A 14,419-nucleotide genomic window follows, 5' to 3' on the forward strand; every position below is an offset into this window, starting at 1 on the left:
CCCAAATCCCTCACCACTGATAGCCCCCCCGCCACTGCCCTCTGTGATGCAAGGACTATCATGCCATCAGTCCATTCCCTCTGCCCCCCCGCCAAAGTTTTTGTTGGGTGATGTAATCAAGCTGCTTTGCACACACGGAGCGGTGGACCGTGGCTTCTGGCCCTGTGGGGCTACAAGGTCTGGGAAAGGGAACATCTCAGCTGGCTCTGTGGGAATGCCGGAGTTGCAACTCATGTGCCATGGCCTCACCCTTATGCTGAAGCATCAGTGATGCCTGCTTCACCCATGTCACGCTGATGTGGCATCCGGCCTCCCATCCTGTGCTGGGGGGCAGGGAGGGGGAGGCGGTGAGTGAGATCGACAGGCCTCATGCTGTTACTAGTGGCAGGAATCCAGCCTCCCCCCACCCCTCCCAATCTTTCCATAGTGCCAGGGCCTCGTGTTGCTGGGGGCTTTCCATGGTTCAGTGGCTTGGCTGCAGCCAGGAGTGAGAAAGAGAGAGTGTATGTGCGCGTGTGTGTGTGTGCGCGTGGGCTTTGTGCATAGGTGCCGCTGTAATGAGCCCAGGGTTAAAAGCAGCGTGGCGAGGGGGCTGGGCCGGAATAGCTGCAGGGGATGTGAGGTTCCCTGCGCTGCTGGAGAAAGCCCAAGCTGAGGGGGGATCAGCCGGGGTCCCTACAGCCTCCCCCATGATCAGGTGGGGAACTGGACACTGAGATTTCAGGGGGTGGGACGAGCTGGTGGTGGCACACACAGGAGTGGGCCCATCTCTGCACCCCAGACGCTCCCTGTGCAAGGTCACCCCATGTAACAGCAGCCTCTGGCCACGCAAGATGGGGAACTGCTCCTGCTAGAGCAGCTTCAGCCCCTGAACCGCTGTCTCTCCGCTGCCAGCTGATGGCTGCCTGTAAGCAGCCGAACCAAACGCTTCAGTGACAGGAAGGCAACACTGGCATGACTGTCTTTGCACATGTGCCTTAAAACAGAGTGTGATTAGTCTCCTGTTGGTCACAGGTGTAGCCAATGGGGAGGGAGGCACTGGGTACAAACCAGGAAGTGGCCTCCATGTGAGTGAGCAGTGGCTGGGTCTCTGATGCATCTGCCTCGCTCCTTACCCAGCCTCAGCCAGGGGGTGGGGCTGAGGCTGGCACTGCAGTTGATGTTGCTGATTCTCCTCCCACGGCCCTGCCATGGAGGAGGTTGAATGGCATGTCAGCAACTGCAGGGACCCTCCTGATGGGCAGCCTGGCCCTGGGCAAGGGTGTGCGAGGCTGTCATAAACAGATAGCTAAGGGTTAATGTTTCTTTTACCTGTAAAGGGTTAACAAAGGGAACCAAACACCTGACCAGAGGCCCAATCAGGAAACCGGATTTTTCAAAGCTCAGGGAGGGAAAGTTTGGGTCTGTCTTTGTCTCTCGGGCTATGAGAAGGATCTTTCTATTTCAAGCTTCTAATCTTCAGTTTCCAAGTTGTGAGTACAAAGGTAGAAAAACAATAGTTTTATTGTTTTTTTGTATTTACACGTGTGTAGTGCTGAATGTTTAAATTGTATCTCTTTTTGAATAAGGTTGTTTATTCATTTTTTCTTTAAGCAAGTGACCCTGTATTGCCAACCTGATACAGAGACTAGTTTATGTGTTTTCTTTCTTATATTAAAGCTTTATTTTTAAGACCTGTTTGAGTTTTCTCTGGTAGGCTAAGGAACGAGGAAGGGAAGGGATCTCTTTGTGTTAGATTTACGGAGGGTGAATCTGTGCAGCCTCAGGGGAAGAAGGGGTGGGGGGAAGGTGAATTGTCCTCTCTGTTTTGTAATTCAAGGAGTTTAAGTACAGTATCGTCCAGGACAACCCAGGGAGGGGGAGCCGGGGATGAGGTAAAGAGGAGACAAGGGGAGGAGGTTATTTCCCTTTGTGGTAAGACTCAGGGCATCTGAGTCTTGGGGTCCCCCAGGGAAGATTTTGGGGAGACCAGAGCGAGGCAGGCGCTGTAATTCCTGTCTGGTGGCAGAGATATCAGATCCAAGCTGGTAATTAAGCTTGGAGGTTTCATGCTAGGCACCCACATTTTGGACACTAAGGTTCAGAATTGGGATTTATGCTTATGATAGAGGCAATGGCTTTTTCAGGGAGACAAGCTTGCTGGGTAGTGGAGTGTTGCCAAGTCTCACAAAGGGATGAACTAAAAAAGCAGCATTGCCTTTCAAAATAAACCCAGTCCATTTTAGAGGGAGGGGAGTAGGGGTGTTTATACAAATGCCATAATTTTGGCACTATTAATTGCCTTGATGAGGTACAGTGGGCCCCTACCTCTACTGCAAGGAGCTCCAGGGGTGGGGAGAGAAGCAGGACTTGCATCCCACCCCTGACATACGCAAGTTACATTAATTACTGGAGATATGCAAGATGCACAGAGTGCCACATAATACAGTGACTCTCACTGAGAATTATGTTTTCCACTGTGCAGGTACCCCCCTTATCCCCTTCTATCCACCTGCAAGGAGGAGGTCTTTCCAATCTTAATCTCTAGCTACCTTACTGAGTCGATGACTGGACTCAAGTATCAATACGCCAATAACTAAAACAAATAAAATACCAACTGAAATTTATTAAATCTTTTTGGATGTTTTCCTAATCTTTCAATATTGATTTCAGTTACAACACAAGTACAAAGTGCACAGTGCTCACTTTATATTAATTTTTATTACAAATATTTGCACTGTAAAAATGATAAAAAAATGTATGAGGTGAATTGAAAAATACTAAGTACTGAAGTGCAATCTCTTTATGGTGAAAGTGTAACTTACAAATGGAGATTTATTTTTTCCAGTGACAGAACAGCACTGAAAAACAAAACACTGTAAAACTGTACAGCCTCAAGGCCACTCAGTCCTACTTCTCCTTCAGCCAGTCGCTAAGACAAACAAGTTTGTTTACACTGACAGGAGCTAATGCTGCCTGCTCTTTGTTTACCATATCACCTGAAAGTGAGAACAGGCATTCACACGGCACTTTGTAGTGGGCATTGCAAGGTACGCCAGATACACCCATTACCCACATACTGCATGTATTTCATGTTATAGCAGTCTCGGATGATGATCCATCACATTTGTTTTAAGAACACTTGCACAGCAGATTTGACAAAATGCAAAGAAGGCACCGATGTGAGATTTCTAAAAATAGGCAACAGCACTCGACCCAAGGTTTAAGAATCTGAAGAGCCTTCCAAAATCTGAGAGGGATGAAGTGTGGAGTATGCTTTAAGCAGTCTTAAAAGAGCAACACTCTGATGTTGGAAACTACAGAACCCAAACCACCAAAAAAGAAAGTCAACCTTTTTTTGGTGGCATCTGACTCAGATGATGAAAATGAACATGCATCGGTCTGCTCTAGTTTGGATTGTTATCAAGCAGAACCCACCATCAGTATAGAAGCATGTTCTCTGGAATGGTGATTGAAGCATGAAGGGATATATGAATCTTTAGCACATCGGGCACATAACTATCTTGTGACGCTGGCTACAATAGTGCCATGCGAGCTCCTGTTCTCACTTTCAGGTAACATTGTAAACAAGAAGCAGGCATCATTGTCTTCTGAAAAATGTAACCAACCTTGTGTCTGAGTGACTGGCTGACCAAGAAGTAGGACTGAGTGGACTTGGGGGCTCTAAAGTTTTACATTGTTTATGGGGTGAATTGAAAAAAAATGTGTTTTGTTTTTTACAGTGTACATATTTATAATAAAAATAAATATAAAGAGAACACTGTACACTTTGTATTCTGTGTTGTAATTGAAATTAATATATTTGAATATGTAGTAAACATCCAAAAATATTTAAAATTGTATTTTGTTAACAGTGCAATTAATTGCACTATTATTAATGATTAATTGCTTGACAGCCCTAAAATTTATTTAAGATTTTTAAATGTTTTTCTACATTTTTGTAACCAGCAGCATCATCACCTTTGCTTAGCTGAAGGACTGAGTGGACTTGTAGGATCTTAAAGTTTTACATGGTTTTATTTCTGAAGGCAGTTATTTTTGTACATAATTCTACTTTTGTAATTTAATACACTTTGTATTCTGTGTTGTAACTGAAATCAGTATATTTGAAAATGTAGAAAACAGCCAGACATATTTAAATACATGGTATTTATTATTGTTTAATAAAGCGATTAATTTTTTTAATTGCTTGACAGCCCAAGTAAGCAATATATACCAGAATCTATAGAGCAGACTTCTAAAGAGAGACAGACAGACAGAACTATTTTATTAATTTTTAGACTGAAAAAACAACACATCAGCTCTATGTACAAAAGAATAATGCAGATTATGGGGGAGAGGCTTCATTCCACAACAAGATCAAACTGCTCTGCTTCTTCAAACTGTGCATTCATTTGAGCAGCCCACTCATCCAATTCAGATTTCTAGAGCAGAGGAAGTAAAAACAACAAAAAAACTGTAATTATAACAAGCACAAGCTGATTGATACAGAGCAGCTAATAGAATGCAGAGGTCCCTGCTCCAAAGATTTCCCCATCCCTCAACTAGAGCACTTGAGTGATACTAGAATTCCCTTGAGGTCTCCCATCCAAGCAGGCAGTACTCACATCTATCTGGGGGATCCTCCTTTTCTTCCGTTTCTCTTTGGGGAAGGAGATGCCAGGAATGTTTGTGTCCCATTCCTTAGTGGAGCCCAAGGCATCGGGCTCCACTGGAGTCTTCTGGGCAGGGGAAACCTTACCCACTGGAGACACATCTGCTAGTGCATCAGGCACTAGGAGCTTCTCAAAGCCAAAGAGTGAGCACTTCTTCTGCAGGCCATGGGCGAATGTGGGTGTGGACATGTTCAAGCTGGGTGAGGCATCCAGGCGGCTGTAGGATCGGCGCACTTTCTTAGACATCAGCACATCCCTCTCATCCTGAGAAGGAGAGTCACATACAGTGATGCTAACTGTAGACAGGGCAGCCTTCTCCACCAGGCTTGAGGCATTGGCAGGGAGAGATGATGCTAAGACTGTGTTAGCATCAGTGCTTCCACAGCCTTTGGCCTCGCTGCTTTCCACTGGGAAGTTTTCCTTTCCTGTCTTCTGGGAGATCTGCAAGGAAAGGAGATGGAATTTATCCCTTTTTCTCCCTCACCAATACAGCTAACCTATGGAACTCCCAGCCGCCCCCCGACCCCCACTGGTGGGGCCAATCATCACTCCAGTCTCAGGGCTGGCTAAAGGAAGTAGCTCAGCCCATATTTACTTTAAGTTAAAGCAAGTCTGTCAAAGTTCAAGGTCTGCCAAGTCTGAGCTAGTGCCCTAAGTCACCAGGACCATCCTTCCCCTGATATCCAATATACTAGCAAAACCCAGAGGAGAACATAGAGACTTACCCTGGGGCTGCGCCGTGGAGTCCAAGCAGTACCAGTCACCTTGGAGGAACAAACGAATTCAATTAGTGTGTAGCCAAAAGGCTGTGGGAGGACAAGGAGTGGGAGGGGAGGGGCGCACGGCAAGACAAAACATTTGTACAACACTGCAGTATACAGAGCATGGACACTTATGGTGTGTTTAGAAATACCAGACGCAATGCTACTTGTTAGGACACTCATAAAAATCAGATCATTTCCCAAACATCAGATGTCTCAGTTCAGAACTTGACACTCTTAACTCTCAGAAGTGGGTGTCTGGGATGAGATATGTGCTCAGCAACACATAGGGACTGTAACTCGACAGGTGTCAGGTATATAATTATCCCACATCACCCCAGTGGGGCTTTTCATTTTACTCCACACCAGCTTAAGGAATCAAGGATTAATCATTGAAACAAATGTTTCAAGGTTACAATAACTTATGCATGGGATTTGTTCTGCTTCAGTCAAAGCAACAGCAGGCTGGAAGGCAAAAGGGAAATTAATGCAACTTACATCAGCCAAACAAGGGAGGGATAGCTCAGTGGTTTGAGCATTGGCCTGCTAAACCCAGGGTTGAGAGCTCAATCCTTGAGGGGGCCACTTAGGGAACTGAGGCAAAAATCTGTCTGGGGGCTGGTCCTGCTCTGAGCAAGGGGTTGGACTAGATGACCTCCTGAGGACCCTTCCAATTCTGATATTTATGATTCTAAGTCACATCAGCCACAAAAATGATTGAGGAGGAGGAGGAGATGCCCTACAGTGGGATAGAAACTAAACTGACAGAGCTCTTTATCAAAAAGTTTGAGGAGTTACTTACCTGGTATAGTAACTTGAATTCTTTGAGATGTCTCCCCCTAGGGATGCTCCACATCAGGACACACGCAGATTCTTGACCAGAGGTTTGTGTCCATAGCTCCACGCTTGCACCCCAGATCTGAGCATAAGGGTCTCTGAGGGTATATAAGGAGGGGCGGACCTGAGGCCACTCAAGTTCCTTCTCAATCACAAAAGTCCCAAGAAAGAGACTGAGGCCAAGAAGAAGGAGAGCAGGTAGTGGCTCACCCACAGGGAGACGTCTCAAAATAAGGCCCCAATGCGAGGAAGTGGATTCAGTACTGCTTAAAGGACAGCACCACCAAAGGGTGCATCAGTCCTGGAAGAGGGCACAAGAGTGTAATGCTGGTAAAATGTGTGCGGCAAAGACTTTGCAGATGTCTGAGATGGGTAAATTTCTGAGAATGGCTACAAAGGTAGATTGAGCCCTGGTGATACAAGCAGTAACTTTTGGAGCGTGGAATGAACTCCTGAAAACTCATAGCATGATAGAACACAACCTGCAAACCGCATGGACAATTTTTGGGTGGAGATCGGATGTCCCTTAATTTGTTCTGCAACAGAGATGAAGAGTCCAGGGGAAACCTGAAACGGGCCTAGTCCTGTTGAGGTAAAAGGCAAGGAGTAAAGTGAGGTCTCTTGGCAGAGTTAGTTCCTTGATAGGCGGGAAGATGTTGAATAGGCCTTTGATAAATCTTGTAGTGGTGGGGTGGGGCAAAGACTGAGAACCCTTCTCTGGGAAGGTGAGAAGCTGTGATGGCAGCTAGGTAAACTTTGATGGAGCTCAGCAATAAGTCTGTGGTTTTTAAATTCAGCAGGTAATCGAGATTGTGAGCTGAAGAGCATTTTACAGGCAGCAGAGCCATCAAGTAGTCACACTTTGAGAGGAGGGCTGCAGAAAAGCGCTCACACCTGTATGCAATGTGATAGGCACCAGGACCAGTTTTATGGCTTTGATGCACAAGGACTGGGATCTTGCTCCTCCATGCTGATTGATGGAGCACACTGCTGCGCTGTTGTCCTTGATGTATAGTAGGAAGTGATGGCAAGTGTAACTGGCTGTTCTGAGCTCCAATATGTTGATACGGAGGATCGCCTCCTGAGTGGTCCATTTGCCCTGAACTGTGAGGTTTTGGGAGTCTGCACCCCAACATGTGACAGTCATCCGTGGTGATGATCTTCATTGAAGGATGCTGTACAAACAGAGCGCCCATGCACACTTTTCATAGGTCCTTCCCCGAGTTCAGAGACTCAAGGCCCTTCTGAGGTACTGACACCCACTTGGATAGGTTGTGTCTGTAGGGGGCGTCGATGGTTCTCAACCATGCTTGAAGACACTGAAAATGGGAATCGTGAACATACAGGCTGCCGTATGGTCCAGAAGTTCAGGCAAATCCTCACCATGGTTAGTGGACTGTGTTGGATTATTGAAACAAGGTTGGATACGGGGGTGAATCCGTCCCTGGATAAGTATGCTGTGGTGGAAGGAGTGCAGAGTGGCTCAGATTAAATCGATATGTTGTGTGGGTGTTAGGGTAAACGTCTCCATGTTGAGGTGGAGACCCAGCAAGTGAAACAGAGACTGTCTTGCTGGTTACTCTCTGTGCTTTGACAAGTGAGCAGCCTTTCAGGAGCTAGTCATCTAGGCATTATCATCTTTTCCTGCCTATCTGGCAAAGATAGGCTGCTGTGGCTGACAGAACTTTGGTAAAGACCCTTGGACGTGGATGGGGATGGTGGAGAAGCTGAAGATTAGGACACAATACTGGCAGTCGTCCTTGCCCACCACAAAACAGGAATTTTTTGTATGAGGGATGAATGACACCATGAAAATAAGGTTGAGGGAAACAAACCAAACTAATCTCCTAGATTCAGAAAGGGAATTATTGTTGCTAGGGTCATCATACTGAACTGTTGGGAGCTAATGAAGATGTTTAAAGTCCTGAGGTCTAGAACTGGTCTCCTCCACCCACCTACCCATTCCCGTTTTTCTTCAGGATGAGGAAGTACTGAGACTAGAATCCTTTCCCAATGAAGTCCAGTGGGACAGGTTAGATCATCCTCAGAACTAGGAGGGATTGTACCTCTTGTCTTTGTGGAGGGAGGTAAAGGGGTCCCTGAAGAGGGACAGGGAGTGGGAAGGAGCTCAACTGGATGGAACAGACTATGGAAATTACTTCTAGAATCCATCTGTCCAAGATGATGAGCTCCCAGAAAGGTAAGAAATGGAGGGGAGCCCGGATGGTACTGGGGCCTGCACATGTGGTTCCTAACGGACACCGTGATACTCCATCTCAAGCCACAGACAGTTGAGAAGGAACTGGAGTGGAAGCAGGTCCATCTCCCCCATATACTCTTGTAATGGGCACGAGGGTGTCTGGAGTGCAGACCCACGGACACTGACAAAAAACTCCAGTGAAGAGCGCACAGGCGTGTACGTATCCAGACACAGAGCACCTACAGGGACGCTTCTCAAAGAAGAACAAGAGGTGACTCAATTACGGCATATAAATACTTTCACCAGGAAAAAAATCCCAGGTACTAAAGGGTTCCTTAAGCAGCCTAGAGGAGAAAGGCAGAATAAGAACCAATGGCTGGAAGTTAAAGCCAGACACAATCCAATTAGAAATGACTGCCCTTCCCCCCCGCCTTTTTTTTTTTTAATATTTATTTAAATAGAAGGTGATTCACTGGAACAAACTCTGAAGAGAAGTGATGGATTCTCCATCTCTTGATATCTTTTCTGGAAGATGCTTTAGTCAAACAAGCTATTGGGCTCAATGCAGTAGTAACTGGGTGAAATTCTCTAGCCTGCATAACGATCTAGGTGATCTAATGGTCCCTCTGGCTTTAAGATCTATTAGGTGGGCTACACAGATTAGAAAACAGCTTTCAAAATCCACATCATCCCAGTTTCTCAAATTCCTGATTTTTCCTGTATTATAACAGTTGAGAATCTCTTTATGAGATGTGGCAGTCAGAATAGGAATATTTTAAGTCTAAACTGGTGCTCAAACAGTAGCTGCGCCATTAACTTCTCCAGACAAGTAGCAGTACAATATACACTAAGAAATGTAGTGTTGGAAGGGATCTGCCATCTAGTCCATCCACCAGTGCTGAGGCCGGACCAAGTAAACCTAGTAAACATTCCTGATAGGTGCTTGGCTAACCTGTTTTTAAAAACCTCCAACAACAGGGGTTCCACAACCTCCCTGGGAAACTTATTAACTATCCTTAGGGTTAGTAAGTTTTTCCTAGTATCTAACCTGAATCTACTTTGCTGCACATTAAGCCGATTACTTCTTGTCCTGCTTTCAGTGAATGTGGAAAACAGTTGACCACTGGCCTCTTTATAACAGCCCTTAATATATTTGAATATTGCTATCCGTTCCCCTCAGTTCTTTTCGCAAGACTAAACGTGCCCAAGTTTTTCAATCTTTCCTCATAGGTAAGATTTTATCATTTTTTGTTCCTCTCCTCTGGACTCTCTCCCATGTGTCCACATCTCTTTTAAAGAGATTAACATTCCTGTTAATACACCCCAGAATGATATTAGCCGCCTTTGCAAGTGCACTCCACTATTGGCTTATATTGAATTTGTGATCCACTAGAACCCCAGATCCTTTTCTGTAGTGCTGCACTACGGCCTAACAAGTTCTCCCCCATTTTATTTGTGCATTTGAGTTTTTTCCTTGCTAAGGGTAGTACTGTGCTCTGAAATCTACAAGATAAATTGCAGTTGTCTTTACTGAATTTCATCAGGGCCATTTGAATTCTAATCCTGTCCTCCAAAGTTCAGTCCCTCCTAGTTTGGTGTCTGTGACACATTCTATATGATTTTATTAAAATATGCTAATGAGTGTGAATATAAATATGCTTCATGCAAAAGGTCTCTTGTAAGGTATCATTACAAAGCTTATAATCTACTGAGTGTGGTCATCCTGTTTGTATACATGTACCACTCTTAGAAATATGAAATATAACTCTGAGGGCCTATTGTAATTATGCAAAGTGTGGGCCATTAATGGTGGTTTGGAATCTTGATGACTCTCATCAGCCAGGACAACTGACTGCAGATGGTTCTGTTTTACAGTACTTGCAAGTCTTCCTGTATGTGTGTGTACTGGCAAGTGGGTAATTAAGTCTTACAGTGACATGACCATGTTACCTGAACTGGAATCCATCTTTAACTTGGTGTCTTTCCATTGAGAAGGACGGGTAGGAACTCAGAGAGGGACAAAGGATTCCCACCTTATGCAAAAGATATTTAAAGGGATGGAACAGAACAAAGGGGGCTGCAGTCATGAGGAATCCCCATGCTACCACCTGAGCTGGAACAAGGGCTGTACCAGGGGAAAGGATTGTGCCCAGACTAGGAAGGCAGAAATGTATTGAAACATCTCTGAGGGTGAGCTCTTATCTGTATTCAGTTTCTTACTGTATTAGACATAGATTTGCTGATTTATTTTATTTTGCTTGGTAATTCACTTTGTTCTGTCTGTTACTACTTGGAACCACTTAAATCCTACTTTCTGTGTTTAATAAAATCACTTTTTACTTATTAATTAACCCAGAGTATGTATTAATACCTGTGGAGGAGGGGGGGCAAACAGCCGTGCATCTCTCTCTATCAGTGTTATAGAGGGCAAACAATTTGAGTTTACCCTGAATAAGCTTTATACAGGGTAAAACGGATTTATTTGGGTTTTAGACCTCATTGGGAGTTGGGCATCTGAGTGTTAAAGACAGGAACTGCTTTCAGTTAAGTCTGCAGCTTTGGGAATGTGGTCCAGACCTGGGTCTGGGTTTGCAGCAGGCTAGTGGGTCTGGCTCAGACCAGGCTGGGTGCTGGAGTCCTAAGCTGCCAGGGCAAGAAAGCAGGGACAGTAGTAGTCTTGGCACATCAGCTGGCAGCCCGAAGGGGGTTTCTGTGATCCAACCCATCACAGTGTCATGCACAAATTTTATAAGCATACTCTCCACTCCATTATCTGAGTCATTAATAAAGTATTGAATAGTACCTGACCCAGGACAGATCCCTGCAGGACTTCATTAGATAGGCCCTCCCAGTCTGACAGCGAACCATTCATAACTACTCTTTGAGAACAAAAACCGGACACAATCTTTCAACCAGTTTTGCACCCAACTTGTCATAATTTCATATTTCCTTAATTTGCTTATGAGAATGTCACATGGGACTGTATCAAAATTCTTACTAAAGTCTAAACATATCATCTGTTGCTTTGCCCCATCCACTAGGCCCATTATCTTTCCAAAGGAGGAAATTAGGTTGGTTTGGCATGATTTGTTCTGGACTCCTGCATTCTGTTACCTACCTACAATAAATATCTGCTGAGATGCACTAGTTCCTAAAGAGTGTACAAGTCTCTGCCAGGAGACTCTCTCAGTTGGATTTGCTGGGCACAGCTCACAATGTAGAGCAGAAGTGCTGGAGCACAGACACTCAGTCTAGGAGGCAGTGAGGCTGCATGGCCTACCCTGAAGAAAGGAGTGGGACTCCTTAGGGATCTGCCACACTGAAGGGGGGCTTTCCAAGACACTGTTTAAAAGCTGGGGTGTAGCTGTGGATCCATGACAGAACCTACCTACCAGTTCTCTGAGTTTGTTGAAGTCTGATTTTTAAAGTCCATCCATTAAATGAATAAATAATAATAATAATGTATGGAATTGCACCAGCATAATTCATTCCAAGTCAGATACAAACATCTCGGCTTCATAATGGGTCGCAGGGGGCTGTGTCTAGTGGTCAGAGCAGTGGACTGGAAATCAGGCTTTCTGGGTTCTCTTCCCAGTTCTGGAAGGCAGCATGTCTAACAAGTACAGAAAAAGGCCGGGGAGCAGGACTCCTGGGTCCTATTTACATCCTTGCATAATCCTGCCCAAGTCATTTAAGTACCCTTTGCCTCACCTGTAACATAGGATACAGAAAACCTGCTGCAGCGCCAGAACTAATAGTCGGTGTCCTGCCACCCAGCCCCCCCTTCTCTAAATGCTAGAGAGCACTCCGTTCCAGAGCTGGAAACAGAAACAAAATGAGCTTTGTCTTTCCCTTCTCAATGGGCTATGTTGGAATTATTGATATTGATATGGGAAACCACAACACACTAAATTTAACCATAAATTCCTTTATTAAATCCCAAGACCAAATGATATTTATACAGTTGATCTAAATGTGCCTAAAAAGTCTAACTAGTAAGCAATTTACTGCATCCAAACAGTAACAAAACATTTATGAACTTTTGATCGAGATACTTATAAATGGGCTTAACCCGGGGGTGCTTAGACCCATATTGGTCAGTTCCAACGTGGTTAGGCAGGGTATTGGCAATGAACCTGCTAAAAGTTTACTTTTTATACCCTTTATCAAAAAAGCGATGTCATTGCCCATTACTGACTTCAGCTAAAGATCAACTTGATCTTATTCCAAGTCTTAATCCAGATAAGATTTACAGCCTCCTTTCTCTGCAAGGTCTTTTCTTTCTTATCTTCTCTCCCCACCTCCTCCCTTGCTTACTAGCAGAACAGTGGGAAGGTTTGGGTTCTTTTAAGACAGTTTTTCTATGTCTTGTTACTGCAGCTTTTTATTTTCTTAGTTACTTTTAAAACCATACAATGTTCCCACATTACAAGTAATACTAATTATTTTCATGGCCTTCTTTTACTTGCTGATTGGGGCCTCCTTTACCACATACACACCCACACACACGCGCGTAACCAAACTTATGCTAACTAATTCTTTATTCTTGTACTTATCCTACAGGCTGGAAAGCGATGCTTGGTCTGTGGCTGGTTTGGAGTTGGGGAGTATAATCAAAACAGATTTCAGTTCACGTGCTACACAAAGAACAGCGACAGGAAGGTTTGACTCACAGACCTGCTGTTTTCGGGGCATGATCTTTTTCACCATGATCGATCGCTTCACCGCCGGAGCTGGAAGCTGCATAAAGAGGATAAAAGAGAAAAGACTTATTGTTTCTTGCATTGTAGCAGAGCCTAGGTCCCCTGGATCTCATTAGAGACTCCTGGGAGGGTGGAACTGAAGCAGAGGGGAGACCGGTGACAGAATATGTGCAGGGGTTCAGGGCGGATTTAAAATCCATGATGGGGATAGTGCAGCAAAGCCTCATTTTTAAAAGCCAGGTTGCTCAGAAAGAATGATCTGATCACAATACCTGTGATCAATCATTTCATGGGGGGCATTTAACACCGGTGCTAGACCCTGTACATAAAGTACAAAGTGCAAAACTCATGGGAGGGGTCTTTTGAGGTAGTAGAAAGGGTTTAATGATGTTACCTACAATGTCCAAAGGCCCAACAGAAAGGTAGCAGCACAAACGGCATATAAACAGGTTAAAAGTATCACGATCACACAAACCACTTGGGAATTGTGCTGAAGAAATTCAGAGATACAGGTCTCACAATTACAGCATCAAAGTGTAAGGTGGGACAGTCAAAGTCCCTTATCTAGGTCACTGGATTGGAGGGGGCCAGATCCCCTAAAAGTGCAATCCATTGTTAACTGGCCTGTGCCCTGAACCAAAAAGCAAGTTCAGTCTTTTAGAGGCTTTGGAAATTATTACCTCAGGTTTGTGGAGGGTTTCAGAGACCTTGTGTATGCAATTATAGACCTCTGCAAGAAGACCCAGCCTTACATGGTGGTTTGGATTTCTGCCTGTCAGGAGGATTTTAATAAAAGTGAAAAGAGTTCTGTCAGAGAAGCTAGTCTAAACTTTAACAAGATGTTTGAACTCTGCACAGAAGCATCCAATACAGGTCTGGGGGCTATATTCATGCAAGTGAGCAAAGGCAATAAGCAGCATCCTACTGCTTTAAGTAAAAAACTGACCCCCACACTGGACATTTCGCTGTCCTAGAAAGAGAAAGTTGTGCAATTGTGTGGGTGATCAAGGAGTTAAGGCCATACCTACTTAACAGAAAGTTCAGGATGCTAACAGGCCACTCTCCGTGTTGTACTCAAAGTACTATACGGGATCTTTTCAGGGGGATTAAGGCAAAACGCCACATTTATTAGTAATACAGGTATTAATTAATACTCTATCATATGCATATGATATATCACAGTCATGCATTCACACACACACACACAGACACAAACACACTCCGTCTTGCTGTTGTTACCAACTAGTTGCTCCCCTTAACTGC

At 44.6% G+C, this 14,419-nt stretch overlaps 1 protein-coding gene across 1 annotated transcript in view; it reads right to left on the reverse strand.

The window, feature by feature from the left end:
• Positions 1-4,201: 4,201 nt before the first annotated feature.
• The window catches only part of CDCA5 (cell division cycle associated 5), an 18,544-nt gene continuing 8,326 nt past the window's right edge, over positions 4,202-14,419 (reverse strand). Inside the window, exons 3-6 of the mRNA XM_075073303.1 lie at positions 13,131-13,193; positions 5,381-5,419; positions 4,608-5,096; positions 4,202-4,424 (exon numbers count right to left, since the gene is read on the reverse strand). Of these exons, the coding sequence (XP_074929404.1) occupies positions 4,344-4,424; positions 4,608-5,096; positions 5,381-5,419; positions 13,131-13,193 (672 nt within the window). The 3' untranslated portion in view covers positions 4,202-4,343. The remainder of the gene's footprint in view (positions 4,425-4,607; positions 5,097-5,380; positions 5,420-13,130; positions 13,194-14,419) is intronic.

Source organism: Chelonoidis abingdonii, chromosome 17, assembly GCF_003597395.2.
Source record: "Chelonoidis abingdonii isolate Lonesome George chromosome 17, CheloAbing_2.0, whole genome shotgun sequence".
NCBI lineage: Eukaryota > Metazoa > Chordata > Testudines > Testudinidae > Chelonoidis > Chelonoidis abingdonii.